Below are 15512 nucleotides of genomic sequence, written 5' to 3'. Positions count from 1 at the left end.
GAGTTTAACGTCTTCAACTTGAGCAGCCACAACAAGCCTCCTTGACAGCTCTGAGTGTGAATGTTCTCGTGGATCACTGGAGTGCCGTCTGCAGAGCAGAGTTCGCAATGCCGCTAAGTCATTCAGACATGGCAGCAGGCAAACCGTGGGCCCCCAGGTAGGGGGTCCTCTGCCTTAGCAAGTGATGCATCATGGGTTTATTGGGGGTGGGGGTCTTCTCGAAGTGTCGTGTGGATTCACTGACACAGGGTACAGATGATTTTTCAAGTAGCTGAAGACCCATGTGGAGCAGATGATTGGGAAGCGTGAAGAGCTGCTGGTACCGTAGCATATGGGCTTGGATGAGAAGTCACAGCTAAAGGTGAGCTGGTTGCTGGGGAGAATCTAAAATCCCTCTTGCTGGATGGAGTGTTTTGGTCTTGCTGGTTTTTGACATTTCAAATGTCTCATTCACGTTTGTCACTGAGACCTTGAATTGCTGGTCTCACTGGGACCTCGCACTTTTCACTGTTTCACTGGTCCCTGGGATCTTGTTCTTCAAACTGGTCTGTGGGATTCTGCCCTTTTGTTCTTACTGGTGTCTGGTAGCAGTGAATCATGGGCTTGAATTCTAAGTTCCAAAGCAGAACCCTGTGCCCACACACACTTGACGGTCCTAAATAATGACCAGAATAAGGTCACCAGTTGGGTCCCTCCCCCACCCAAGTTTCTGTTGAGAGCTTTCAGCATGGGAGTGGGGCACTTTCACTAGCAACAGAGATTCAGTACAACCCCTGGTTGCTGTGAAGACAAAGTGACTCCCTAGTGTTGCATTTCAGCTGTGATGGGTCCAGTTTGGCAGAAAGTGCGTGTTCAGGGGCTGGTACCTGTCTGTCTGTGCTTTGCAGCCAATGCTAAAGGCTGATAGCCAGCCCACTGCAGCCTCTCGGCTCACCAGGGTCCCAGTGAGCATAACTAGTTTCTGGCTCCGGCCCAGTGTATTGCACGCCAATACACTGAGATGAAACCATTCACCTCCTGGCAACCTCGCGTCGACCACTCATTAATCTTGAAGGCTCATGGGGTGTAAGTGTAGGCCATGTTGTTATTGTTTTATTATTTTTTTATTGGGTCCATGGAATGAAGGAATGACCCCTGGACCCCCAGCCCCTACGACCTCGGGTGTTGGACAAGGTCGGCCAGAATACACTCACAGCTGCAGATTTATATCGCCGCTCAGTGCCCATTGATGGCCGAAGTGGCACTGAGTTCAATCTGTCATCACGAGTGCAGTGCGGTGATTAGGGCTGAGTGACTGCGATGTCTGGGAGACATGGGTGGGGGGCGAGGGAGGGATCTACTGTGAGCCATGGCCTGAGGACAGAAATTAGGGCCGTCTCTAGAGGAGGTGAAAAATTCTGCCCAGAATGAGTCGGTGCACTAGGGCAATGATTACGACTCCTGTACTGCAGCGAGTTTCAAGGCACAAGCCAAAGGAAGCTGTTTACCGATTGATTAACATGAATGAGGCATCGATCAGCTTGGTGCCCGATTGGGATTGAACGCCTCACCAGAATGAATAAGCAATTCTGTGGTTATCGCCACGTGCCCTCTGACCGAGGGACAGCCCCCCCCCCCCTTATAAGTCCTGCTCATTACAATATCTCTAAATATCAATTAACAAGCATTTTCTATGTGAAACATTCGTGTTTCTTGAGGAGGGATAAAACATTTTTAACCAACCCTGATCTGTTCATTTATGGCATAAAAAATAAAGTCATTACTTGCTTTGGCAATAGGATTAGGATTCTTCCACGGCCCTGAGTCCCCGTAACCCCGACCTTATTTATCTTAGCTCGTCCTCCCGTGGGGTTTCCTGCCAGCTTGGTTCTTCATGGCGCACTGCGACACAAAATCCAGTCAGCGTGCCGGCCAAGTTCCTCTCTCTCAAGTGTTAAAAGGGGTTGCGGTTTGGGATTAATTCCTGCTCTGCCACCTCCTCAGCTTCCTCCTGGGCCTGGCCCCGTGCGAGACACTTCCCCTTTAAGGGACAGTAATCTGTGGCCCCAGGGCTGGCTCAGCCAATTTCCAAACCCTCCTGCTGTCCCGTGGCCCGAGAAGGCAGGCATGCTTATCACATGTTGCATAATTGTATTTTTCCCTTCATTAAGCAGGGGAAATAATTCAGCTCATAAATATTCAGCCTCTGAGAGCTGTCCCTCCCTCAATACAGGTGCCATTAATGAGTGATGTGTGAGGGCTGGGGGCGCGGGGGGGGGGGGGGGGGGGTTACCAAAGATAATTAACATCTCAGGATTGCAGAGCAACTTGGCAGGGTTGACGCTGACCAAAGAACTGTTTTTTTATGAAGGGACGGTGGTGGTCAGGGTCATTTCTCTACAGCTAGATGTGTATGTGATAAGGTGGGGGGCATCGTTCCTTCATTGGGAACCCTGTGTTGGGTTTATATGTAGCTGGCATTCTAAAAAGATTGTATTTATAGAGGTGGGTCACATAACTGATAGCCGCCTGTGTGAAGAAGTAAGGAGTCAGTTGATCCCTTGTGGTGCTTAAGTGGCCTCAGGTCCTTCCTGTTACTTCCTCCATGTCATCGCCAGTGGATGCTGAGGTCCGGCCAGGCAGCTATAAAGGTTATGCTCCACATGCAGGGTGTTAATTAAGTAGAAACCTGCCGTTGGTACTCCGGGGGTAAGGGGGGTTTTGCCCAGATGCTTGATGGTGACCGCAGCCTGCCTGATCCCACCTGGTGCCTGAGCCTCGACTGTGATCCCTGGATGTTGCGTTGCTGAGGGGATGCTCTCTGAATCTGTGGAAGAGGGGAAAGGCTGGATGGAGAGGGAGGAAGACAAGGGGAACTTTGCTGGAGGAAAGAGAGGAGACGCAGGAGGGTGAATGGTTGACAAGGCATGCGCGGTCACACCCCCACACCGGACTGACTCCACGCCGGCAGATTGTGGGGGCGGATGAATGCATCTGCTCAGACCACATCGCTGGTGTTGGGTGTCAGCGGGATCTCCTCCATCTCATTGACTCCGGATGGAACCTCCGCCTTTCCTTACATGCAGTCTCCATGCCATCTTCAACTTCAACCCCCAGCATGTAAAGCTCATCTGTCCGAGGCCATCAGGAGCATGACGATAAGCCTTCCCTGGGCTGGGGGATGCCAGTTCTCTGCCAACAAGGGCTCATGTGGACATTACAAGTCAGGCATCTGCAGGCCTTTGGAAGAGCACGTGCAATTTCAGCATTTTCAGCCGTTGGCACAAACATGTTGCTCTCCCACTGCCCCCACCCTCACCAGGCCATTTCTCCTGAGCCCCCGCGCCTCTCGGAAGCAGCTGCTGGTACACTAGCCTGCCATGCTTAATTTATCTGAAAGGATTCTGTGACCATCTCTTCCACCCTACTGCATGTGTAGTTTTTTTTGCCCGGTGTTAACATACCATCTGTATCTCCAAATTACACAATAATTGAGCATGATGAATTGCGTTAAATTCATTTACAAAGAAGGATAGTGGGGGGGGGGGGAGTTGTTTACCTTGTACATGTGTTTAATTACGCACTGCTGCCTCCCATCATCTGCACAAGCAGAGAGATTTTGTGTGCTGGAAATTAACCAAGAGGAACACCCAAAGAAAAAGTGGATAGTACAGAGTAGCTTATTATAGCTTGTTATTTAGAGTGTCTACTGCTGTTTTCTTTTTAGATTTTGCCCGGATTACTTCTTGTTGCACACATTGGTAAAAAGAAAACGGAGGGCTTCTGGAACAAACGGAGTCAAACTGAGTAGTCTTTCAGCAGAGGAGCAGAGCTGTATTCTGAACCACCTCAGCATCACAAAGACAGACGGAGATCCATTCATATGTTCGCACATTTGGTCGGCATGGAACAGATACAGCCAACTTCATAGACGTTAATATATGTGTCAGCAAGTTCATCAACTGAGCTGATAACTGTTCATCTGTATAATCAATAATAATAACCGAGGCAACCCCGGAGACAAAATACCTTTTGATCGAATGTCACTGGCTCTTGACCTTGAAGGCATCACAGGACAGACCGGGGTGAACGAGGTGTATGTTCTATGCCATTAAGGTGAAATATTTTGTTACGACTCATGTAATTATTCACTGCAGACCCTTTTGCCACCTGCACTGGAAAATGGGCACCCGTTTGTGACAGATTTGGCACAGTCCCCTGCCATAATGACCTCGTTCACCTGATTGCCTTCATGTGTGGTGGGGGGGGAACCCAGTCAGACCCTGCCTTCTACGAACATGAGGAACATGTCCCAGTATTTCACAATAAGGTCATACCTGCAATGAAAATTGATGGATATGCACTCAAGTACAGTGTGTGGATTTTAATAACGTGCAGTTCATGTAAAAGCCATTAAGTCTGACTGATTTGGAAATTTGACTTTCTGTCAACTACGATGATGATGAAGGGAATGGAGAAGGTAGACACGTCTGTTGGGTGGCAGAGAATGGATCACGCGTGTCATTTTGTTTCCTTAGCCCTGTAGCTGTCATTCAGCAAAGAAGTCAATTCTGTTGCACATGAACCAAGTGTAGGAAAGAGGTCTTATCGCTCAGTCCTCACCCCAGCTCCTGGCATTCTTCCATCTGGACATTTAAACGCTTCATAGGAGAGGAAGTGGACTGTGTAGTGGCAGAGGGGAGGACACAGCCGGATCCAGCCTCCTCGGGTATGGTCGGTGAGCTGAGAAGGAACTTAGCGTGACAATCCACCAACCACAGGGTGGCCATCGCAACCCGGCATCTGACAAAGCTGAAGATGCCGCTGTTCAGCGGCCCCACGCCACCCGCAAGCGTGGGCCCGCTGCGTGCTGACATGTCGCCTCAGTGGGCAATCGACGCATGTCGCGCTCTCGGCCACTTTGATCATAAGCCAGCTGGAGAGCCTGGTGGGGAGCAGGCAGCCCCCTGTCAGCACGACGTCACCCTGGAGGTCTATGGCCATCTAGCTGCCTTGCTTCTCCATTAGCCAGACCAGTGGAGCACAGGCCCGCTCCCCAATCTGTGGGTCCCCGGGGACCTTGCCGATTGAGTGCCGCGTGATAACTCGGTGCCCTCAGGGCGGCTGTCAAAGTGACAGAAGGAAATGGCTTCGCCAAAACAGCCGGGATTTCTGCCCTGCCCCTGCTTTCCTGATTGGTGGAGCAAAGCGGCTTGGAAGCGAAATTCAGTCGCATCCCAGCATGCCCCACAGAGGGACCGGTCCAGCGTTCGACTGCGCGGAGTGGAGTGCTCTCCGACGATCTGTAACTCGTATATTATGCCCTCCACCTCTCTTTATTTATTTTTGCATATGGAAATGAGTCTTTTTGAAGTCAGCGGGAGGCTCCACCACGCTAAGAAGCGTGGGGTCTGTTTCCAAAAGATGAGTGGGAGCAGAGCGGCCGATGTCATGCGGGGCTATCAGCACCGGCACAGGCTCCGGGTCGCCTCAGGGTGGCCCCCAGTGTCTTGTTTCCCCACCCCCGCTGTCCAATCCCTGTTAGTAGCCCCGCCATAAACAGATAAACGATTGGAGGCGGTTGCTCACTCACGGCCATTTAAAGTGGCGGCGCAAAGAGGGAAACTTTTTCATTTGGATCCCAGCCGGAGCTCAGGGCACTGATGGGGGAAGGAAAATGTCAGGAAGTTTCCGTGACTGAAGGCATAGGAGAGCCTCAACCAGGGCAAAGATTAAAGGGAAATGTTTCATTTTTTATGCATTTTTCTTTGAGCCATTGAGGTCTAGGTGACAGAACTTTGAAGATTCTTGGCTTTGATGGTGGTGATGTTACAGCCTCCATACACACACACACACACACACACGCTGCCCATTTTCACCTGCTCTTGTACATTTTCCTCTAGGTGTTTCTGGAGCCGGTGTCACAGTGTGTGCGAGAAGATAGATCGCAACAAGTTCTGTAGTCACTTTCGATGTTTATTGACTAGTGTGGGAGCTCAGCTGCAGGGGTGTCATGTCCTGCGCCATATCTGTGGAAAGGTGTTAGAGGAAAGGTTGGTTCCTCTATTATGGGTGTGGCTGGAGAGTGAGGCCTTGACTTTGGGCGATGAGGCTTCTGTGAGATCTTGGCATGAGACAGAAGTGATCAGAACCTGTGTCTTTCCCAGCAACAGCTCTCATTGCTACCGGTTACCTTGAATAAGCTTTTCTATTCTGTGATCTGTCACAGTGTCAACACTGGCTGCCATTGTAATGAGAGGAAGACCAAGGTCAGCTGCTTATTGCTCCTTTTAATTGTTACATATCAGTTAGTCAGTGGTCCTTCTATTTCTGGTGATACATCAGTCAGTCAATGGTCCCCCTCAACAGTGAATCCAGAGGAGCTAGCTCTCCTCCTTTATGGATTTATCTTCTGACAAATAAATGCCCCTCCCCCTCATGTATAGTTATGCGCCACATATTGACATTTCGGTCACCGACGGACTGCATGCGACGGTCATCCCATAAAATGCGACGGCCATCAAATAAGATTATAATGGAGCTGAATAAATCGCCTAGTGATGTCATAACGGTCTTGCTCAATACATAATACTTAATAATAAACAAGTCTGATTTTGGTTTATCTGTTTACTATACTGTACTTTTATTGTTATTTTAGAGCAGGGGTGGGGAACCTGATCCATGGAGAGCCGGTGTGGGTGCGGGTTGTTGGGACGACGTCTTAATCAGCCAATAATAAAGCAGTGGCTCTCAGCCCCAGTCCTGGGGACCCACTGTCATTGGCTGATTGAGAGGCCATCCCAAAAACCTGCACCCACAGCATCTCTCCATGGATCAGGTTCCCCATCCCTGTTTTAGAGCCTACTCTTTATTTATAAAAAAGTTTACCGTAGCCTGATTGTGTATGAGGCTATACCGTCTAGGTTTGTGTAAGTATAGTCTTTGATGCGGCATAATGACAAAATCACCTAACAACACATTTCTCAGAGAGCCTTGTTTTGGGAAGCGAAAAAACAGCACGGGGGGCTCTCCTAAGATTCCCAGGCTGACGTTGGAGAAACTGAAGTGTCACGAGTTAGTAGAAGATGACCTCTGAGTCAGCATTGCCCCCCGATGTCCTGTGGCAGGTGTCTGTACCTGGCATCCACATCCACGATAATGGTGACTTAAATCTGAGCTGAGCGCATTGTTTTGACAGCAACACGCTCAGATTGGGTCAGATTTGTTTGCACACAGAGTTCTGGTGGCAACAAAACACATGTTTTCATCACCTCTCAACACCCGGGCATCGCATTAACTCCCCATTAACTCTCCCTCTCTACCACCCGCACCCAGCAAACAATCACGGAGGGAACCAACTAGCAGAGAGTAAATACACTTTTAATGACTTATTCATGCCTGTTTTCACTTGTTTATTTGTGTTGATCCCTCCTGAGACTTCAAACAACAGTTTTCTGGAAGCACAGTTTCTTCCAGCAACATTCATATTTCATGTGATTTTTGATATGTATACTGGAGAGAAAAGGGAGTAATTGATTGGTTTGGTCTTTACACGCGCAAGGACTTAACTAACCCCGATATACAGAGTGATACCAATACACACAACGCACTCAATGTCCTTCAGATTCGGCGTATTGCCTGAGTTGTAAGGATGAGCATTATTGAAGAAGGGAGACGCCCCAATGCCCCAGAGCTAGACAGTGACCCGTTATGCATTGTTTGCAAGAGCATTTAGCAAAGTTACAAAGTATGAAGATGGGCAACACTGCACGTTATTTGCACCCTTGTAATGCATTTATAATGCATTCGTAGAACATTCATAAGCAGCCTGGAAGTATACCTTAACAGCTTTAATATACATTGATAACATACAGTATGTTCTATATTTACATGTTGCTCGTGAATGTTCTATGAATGCATTATGAATGCATTACAAGGGTGCAAATAACGTGCAGTGTTGCCCATCTTCATACTTTGTAACTGTGCTCTGTATGTTCTATGAAAGCTTCATAATGCCTTTATAATGCAATCTGAAGATGTTAGCTGCTGGAATTGACTTGAGTTGGCAGAGCCTATATGGACGACCAAATAAGCAGACGTAGCAGCTGGAGGCAGAGGCACTATTACAGGCTGTCTCTGTATGTTTGTATCGTCACTTTGTGATATTTGTTGGTTTGATAACAAACATAAGACCGAACACTGACAACATGACATAGAGTCTATTGGGCTTGAACAAAATCCTGTGGGAATCTTTCAGTTTATACGTTTTGATCTTTTATATGATTAAAACGCTGTTGCTGTACAGTTCTGGACACTCTTTCAATCATTGAAAGACTAAAAATAACTTGGCACCAGTCTTGTCTTTGGTGTTATCTGTTGTTTGTTGTGCAGCACTGTACTATCAGATTTCATTGAAGTGATACAAACACACGTCCCATGATAAATGAAGCCGATTATCTTGGTGCTTCGCTGGACATGTCCTCTGGTGACAAGGTGGACCAGGACAGGTTCAGCAAGCTTTGCAATCATATGGTTTTGATATTGGTTATTTGCTATAGACTTGAAAGTCTTTAATTGTGACTTCATGAATTTTTATTTTAAAAAGAAACTTGCCGTGTTCTTTACCAACGCATTTTTCCTTCCTCTCTTGCAGGTGGAGCGAGAGATAGCCATTTTGAAGCTCATAGAACATCCCCACGTTTTAAAGTTACACGACGTCTATGAAAATAAGAAATATTTGTAAGTATTGTTTTTTTTCCTTGTGTTCCTGTCACCCAAACATCAGTGGATCTCGTCTTATAGGGCAGGGAATATAGAATAAAATGAAAATACTTGCTCTCCATATTATGAATAGTTTGAGAGGAACCACATAGTAAAATCAGAGAACATTCCAGAAAACAAACTGTCATGCCCTGCCTGTTTGACCCTCCCGTCTCCTTGTGACCCTGGTAAGCCATGCCTTGTGATTGTTACCCCTTGTTAATCCCTATATTTAAGTACCTGTTTGCCTCATCATCCCGTTTGGTCATTGATGTCGAGCCCGCTTGTTGCCTGTGTCCTTCTTTGTTCCTCTCCTCCTATCTTTGATCCCTCACAAACCTGCCTATTTCTAGTCTCTGTTCTTTTCAGTTCATTAAACCCCTCTTGTTTCACTACCGCGCCTGCCCTCGAGTCCTTGGTCCCGCAAGTCAGGACACAGGCTTTTCTGGCCGAGAATATATCACAGAGCTGCATTGTTTAACAAAAAACAGAGGACTGGTAGTACTAATGATTATTCAGTCACACCTAACTGGGAGAAGCTAATAGCCGCCGCTACGTTCCTGGCGTGTCTGCGTTTACTTCAGCATGTAAACATGTGCCCTTGCAAACCGCCTTAGGATGGGACAACTTTGAGTGTTTGTTCCACTTTTAGGCTTGAGTACCCTCTCGAGGGCTTTCTGGCCAATCTTGTATCAGGTCTCACTCACCTTCGGTTGTTGATCATCGGCACCCTACCATGGACGTTTGAGAATCGGCGCAGCCGTCAAAGTGATGCATGCCTGCTGCCGCAGACGGGCGTTTTGTTTAATTCGTTGCGACGTGCGTGTGCTGCCTCACTCGCATTCCCATTCCGCTCTGCCCGCCGTAATGGATGAAAGTGTAGCCAGGAATTTGTTTTTTTTTCCTTTGACTGCTTTGATGACACTGATGGATCATTCTGCCACGCGTCGAGTGTCTGACGGCATCGGATGTTACGCTCGCCTGCCGTGTTTTATTCCTCTGGTAATTTGAATATCGGGGTGCACAGGTAATCGCTTGAACACATCACTTTATCTGCTAATGGATCAAAGGCTCACCAGGGAAGGACGGCTTGTGAGGCCCCGTCTGAGAGGGACTGTGTACCTCTGTTTGGGAGCTGGGGCAGTTAAAACGGGTCCCTGCTCTCTTTGCCCGGAACCGTGTACTTTTTAAATTTACTTTTAGGAGTTTTTCTTAATTTCTCCAAAGGTAGATTTGGAGAAATGCATTTAACATCTTGCATATGTTTAAATAACAAGCCAAGTGGGAAGGGATTGAAATAAAGTTCGGCATAAACATTAGTGTCAGCGGAGTGGATGATGTTGTCACCTACTTGCGGAATTGAGCCCCCTGCCATCTGGATAAGCAAGGCAGCATGCTGAGGATCATGTTCTTTGGTGATCATGTTCTTTGGTCCCTCTAGTGCCACACAACCGTAGCTGCTGGGGGGAGAAGCTCAGTGCAGTGAGGGTATATAAGGTCAGCCATTAGACTCTATGAGTCACTCTGTGGAAGTGGGCAATGACCAGCAGATCAGAACCACTTAGGCACATTCACAGAACGTTCATTTGTTCGCTGTATAACCCACTGTGCAATACTATTTATTTCTGAGTTGGTATCATGAATTTTCTGCAACACTTTCCCTGACATTATTTGCACAGTTTCATCTATCTATCTATCTATCTATCTATCTATCTATCTATCTATCTATCTATCTATCTATCTATCTATCTATCTATCTATCTATCTATCTATCTGTCTGTCTGTCTGTCTGTCTGTCTGTCTGTCTGTCTGTCTGTCTGTCTGTCTGTCTGTCTGTCTGTCTGTCTGTTTGTTTGTTTGTTTGTTTGTTTGTTTGTTTGTTCTGGGGACCCCTAGTCAATTCCCAAACTGCATTCTTGTCATACTCTGATGTCAGCCTGTTGTGGTATTTATTTGTTTGCCCTTCATTAACGGCATTTTAATCTGCCGTGCCACGGTCATCTGATTTCAAAGAGTAAATAATATCACAGGGGTACAGAAGTTAAATAAAGGCCTAAATAAAGGGTCTGAGGTATAATTTGAGCTGCAGTTTTGAGTTTTGGGTAGGGGGGCTCTTATGTTGTTAACCCAAATTACACTTGGAAAATATTCAGCTGTTTAAATGGATATATATATGGAGAACAATTGAGCTAAAAGCATCTGCAAGCCATGTGTAATAAAACATGATTGAATGTGTATGCAGGTAATCTAAGGTCTCCTGCAGGAGCCAATTAGAAGGGGCTGGTTCTCTGCTGGCATCCCGCTAATTGCTGCTGATCTGTCAGCAAGTCGTTCCTGGTTTGGGACCAGTGCCAGAGCAGGAAAGGCAGCCCCACAGGGAGAATGATACTGCGGCCGTAATGCAGAGTCCCCTGTTTGTGCCCCTTCCCAGCGTAGGGTTCTGAATGCGGCCAGGGATCCTGGGTGGTCTGTGTTGGTCTCGGGTTCGATGGAGTGTATATAATCAATGTGAGCGTCTGATGCTGGGTGACCAGAAACTAGATGGTTTCCAGCGGCCCGAGGTTTAATTTTCCAGCTCAGAGGAGGGAGGGCAGCTTGGGAAATAAAGTTTTTGGGGGAGGGGGGTAGTATTTCGAATTTCTGGTTTGTGATGTCATAGTCGCAGACAGGGCAATGGTGGGGGGGGCAATCCCCCTGTGCCCGGCTGGAATTACATATTTTCATAGATTCTGTGATGATGTTTTCACACATGCTCAGAACAGTTTCAAACACAGCGGGGTAGTCTTACAGATGCCCCCCTCCCTCACCCCCCCCCCCCCCCCCCCCCCATTGGGACCTGGCCATGAAGTTCAGCTGGGTGCTGAGGCAGCACTCTCTCTCAAAGTTGGCTGTAAAGATCCGCAGCGCGCGGTGCAGGGTGCCCTGGAATGCACGATAACATTGTGTGCCCCCCCCCCCCCCCGGCTGCTTTAACTTCCCCAGCATGCCGATAACATTCTACGGCCCCGTGTCTTGTTGCGGCCGCTTCCCTTTTCCGGAGCGTTGCGTACGAACGTCCCCTGGGACCGAGAGAATGTCAGTGCAACGTGTCTCACAGGCTTGGAAGCCACTTTGCTCTTGTTTTGCTGGAGCAGGCATGTGGGCAAATGAATTCTGCAATGAGGTTTTAAGGGAGGTGGCCGTTCTTGTGCCTTGGGTGTCCAGCGGTGCTCCATCAGGTCAGCTTATTCCGCTTGATATTCAAAAAGATAGACAAGAACTCATCTCTTCTCCCTGGGCGTGAATGGCATCTCTATGAAAGTTACCCTTGAGGATATTGCAGATTATTTCAAAGTTTCTCACCTCTTCATCTTGGTTATTTTGTGTCTCCAGGTATTTGGTGCTGGAGCATGTGTCAGGGGGGGAACTGTTTGATTACCTGGTGAAAAAGGGGAGGTTAACGCCCAAAGAGGCCCGGAAGTTCTTCCGACAGATCATCTCTGCGTTGGATTTCTGCCACAGTCACTCCATATGGTGAGTGTGGTTTCATCTCATGCTCTTCTGAAAACCCTCCTTATGGTCTAAATGAATGTCCAGAGAACTGTCAAATCAGTGTATATTTTACGGATTAGCTAGTCATGAAAGTCCGTAAGTGAATTACACGCAAATTCTCATCGCTCATTACTACTTCTTGTTCAACCACAGATACACATTTCTGCTTTTTAAATGTCTCTATAAGTTTGAACACCAAGGGTACGCTTATAGCTGCTTTTAAAACTTATCAGTAAATACCCAATGCAGTTTATGACGTCCGTGTTGTCAGGTAATTTGTTAAAGACATTTTTAACATATTTTTAAAGATCCCCAGAACAGTCTATAAAGATTGGTATCACATAATGTTGTTTTCAAAGAACTGTGGTACACTCTGAAGTCTATTGTATCACATAACTTTATTTTTAGAGACCTGCTGTACAGTCTATAAAGACTGTGGTTATCACACAATGTTATTCTGAATGATCCCCAGTAGAGTCTGTAAAACCTGTGGCATCATGCACGGCCGGCCATAGGTGTTTTGGAGAGATTCTGCTGAGCCCCCCCTCCCCCCCCCAGAGCATCAAAAACCAGATTTTGTCACTTAATTTTTATTGAAAACATTTCAGTAACACAAGGTATCTGGCTGCTGTTTCACAAAAAAGTAGTGAAATATCAAAACTCTTTGTAAATACTTGTGATGTCATGGAATGCATGCAGAGATATTAATTCTGATTTTTTTCATTTGCTCTTTTGCACCCCCTAATCAGATCGCCTGTGTTGCCTATAGGTCAGGTTGGCCCTGGTATCATGTAATGGTAAAGACCCCCGGAACTGGTTATAAAGACTATAGTAACGCCATTTTAAATGAGCCCTGGTACAGTCTATGAAGACTGCTGTCACGTAATGTGTTCTACATTCCTGTGTTAAAGACCCCTGCTGCAGTCCATGAAGAGTGTGGGATCTGTGAATGTGTCCTACAGCTTCTGGCTGTTCTTTGCTCAATGTCGAAAACAAAACCCGATGGAACACCAGCACAAACACTCCATCTGTTCCCTCTGCTAACGGATCCGTACCCAGGGGCCCTTCAATTAGCGACACATCGAGAAAGATGGAGCCTCTGTACAGTTGAGGCCGTTCCTCCTCTATCTGCCTGTAGTTCATATTCATTTGGGATGTCGACAGCACCGTCTTCCTGGAAGCCAGATATCTCTTTGTTTTATTTTAGAATGGAGTGTTATTTTGGAACTTTGTCTTCAAAGTGATTCCTGACTTGTTCTAGCTAAGAACCTCACAGTATGTTCAGACCCTTATCCAACTTCACCAGCTGGGGAGCATTCTCACGGCACAAGGAACTGGCAAGTGGAACCAATGGGAACATCTAGGCAAGGTCTGACGTTCCAAACCTCCCCCAACCCCTCCTGATGCCTCTAGATGGCTGCAAAGCCATGTTGGGGGGTACAGCGTCATCGTGGAAGGAGCAGGAGTCTGAGGACAGCAGACGAGTGATTTATGACAACAGTCCTGAAAGTAAATACAGAATTTGAAAATGGTGCATTAGCACCTCGCTAGGCAACCTCCACGGGGCTCTATCTGAATGCAGGCCCAGCCCATTGATTGGGGTTAAGAAATCCATGCACTGTTGATGTGTCTGTTGCTTAGAAGGGTACCTTCATTTCTGTGGCAAACACTTTCCCCCCACCCATTGAAAGACAGGATGTAAGTAAGCTGTCATTGTTTGGTGGTTTCTGAAGAGCCACTGTCAATGTGGGTGGACATTCCTGCTGCCTCGTCCCCCCCCCCCCCCTTCCTGCCTCATTCCCTCGCTAAGTCAATGTTCGCTGTCATCATTGACAAATGAAGAGAATCATCCCACCTGATGACGGAAGGTTATTAGACTCCGAGGAAAATGGATAATGCCAATTAGGGGGTTTCCAGAATGATATTGAACATCCCTTGCTCCACGCACGCTCGTGATTGGGGAACGTTGGCTTGGCCCAATTCTCAGACGCGCCCATTGATGTTGGCAGTCTGGCCCACCACTTTCTGTGCAGCTTCCAGCCCCTTACCCTGGTGATGTTTGACATTAGATAAAGAGGGAGTCGTTTGGTGGCCTTGAGGGAACTCCCTCCGTGACTGTGCTTAGTTTGCTGTGCATTACATTGCTCCTCACTGCACAGCCCGCTGGGTGATGTCACCTGAGGATACCACGATCATGATAAATGGGATGCTTATGGTTTCGAAGGCGCCTGCCTTTTGTCTCCTTGGGTTACAGCCAGCTGCTTCATAGAAACTGTACTCATCACAACCCAGCCACAGTTTGCTGTTCTGTTATTCAGTGGGTTATTGACAGGGGGCGGGGCCAAGGCCATACAAGCAGAAAGATGGGCATGTTTGAGAGCAGTTGAATAGCAGGATAACCCAACCCTGCCTCTCCTTCATCACCTCCTCAAGACCACTTGTTTCCCTGGGCAACAGTTCCCACTAAGAATATTGAAGTGATACAAATCACCTCTCCGGAACAATAAGGATATCCTTGATCCTTAAAGTCCTTGTCGCTTGACTGTTCATAACTTAAACAGCCAAGGGAAATGAAGAACTATCAGGTGGCACTAAAAGAGCATCGCGGTGGGGGTGGCTGGGGGAGCCACAAGTTACCCACAATGCATCTGAAGAGCGGTTTTAACTTCAGGGCTGGAGGAACCATCTGAATGTTGGTCTCAGGTGGGGCCTCCGCTCTAGTAACCTTGAACATGGTACTTAACCTAAATTCCTTTAGTGAAATTTATATAAATTCACCCATTAAGTAACTAGTTAACTAACTTCTGCTGAAGTACTGCATGTCTGATTGGGCCCTATGGGGAAATACGGGCTTTTTTCAAAATTCTGCTCAGCACCAGGCATGAAGTAAATTTACCTGACACGACTTGAGTAAGATAAAATTCCTTTTATTAAGACAGGATGCACCCTGGAGTTGGCACCAAAGAAACCAAATATCCCTGCTGCAAAGAAGCGAACCGCGAACAAAGACGATGTTCAGGCTTTAAACATTTCTGCAGCTCCCCTGAAAGGCAATCGTCTACCACATTGGTCAGGATGGGCTCTTGTCCGCGCACAGCATGCGTGATGACCTTGTGCACCTCCGTATTTGCTGTAGCAGTCATCACCAGTTTACACCCCACCCTTGCTAATGCCTTACATGTCCCCATGTTAAACAAAAATTCTACGCAATCAGGTAAATCAAACTACCCATATCTCACCGT

At 47.3% G+C, this 15512-nt stretch overlaps 1 protein-coding gene across 7 annotated transcripts in view; it reads left to right on the top strand.

The window, feature by feature from the left end:
* The window catches only part of brsk2a (BR serine/threonine kinase 2a), a 69137-nt gene that overhangs the window by 12906 nt on the left and 40719 nt on the right, over positions 1 to 15512 (top strand). For all 7 annotated transcript variants that reach the window (XM_048973481.1, XM_048973479.1, XM_048973482.1 and 4 more), the window contains exons 2-3: positions 8633 to 8718; positions 12112 to 12252. In XM_048973481.1, the coding sequence (XP_048829438.1) occupies positions 8633 to 8718; positions 12112 to 12252 (227 nt within the window). The remainder of the gene's footprint in view (positions 1 to 8632; positions 8719 to 12111; positions 12253 to 15512) is intronic.

This window comes from Brienomyrus brachyistius, chromosome 13, assembly GCF_023856365.1.
Source record: "Brienomyrus brachyistius isolate T26 chromosome 13, BBRACH_0.4, whole genome shotgun sequence".
NCBI classification, from domain to species: Eukaryota; Metazoa; Chordata; class Actinopteri; order Osteoglossiformes; family Mormyridae; genus Brienomyrus; species Brienomyrus brachyistius.
Note: the sequence above shows the minus strand (reverse complement) of the source record. Positions and strands in the feature narration are given on the sequence as shown.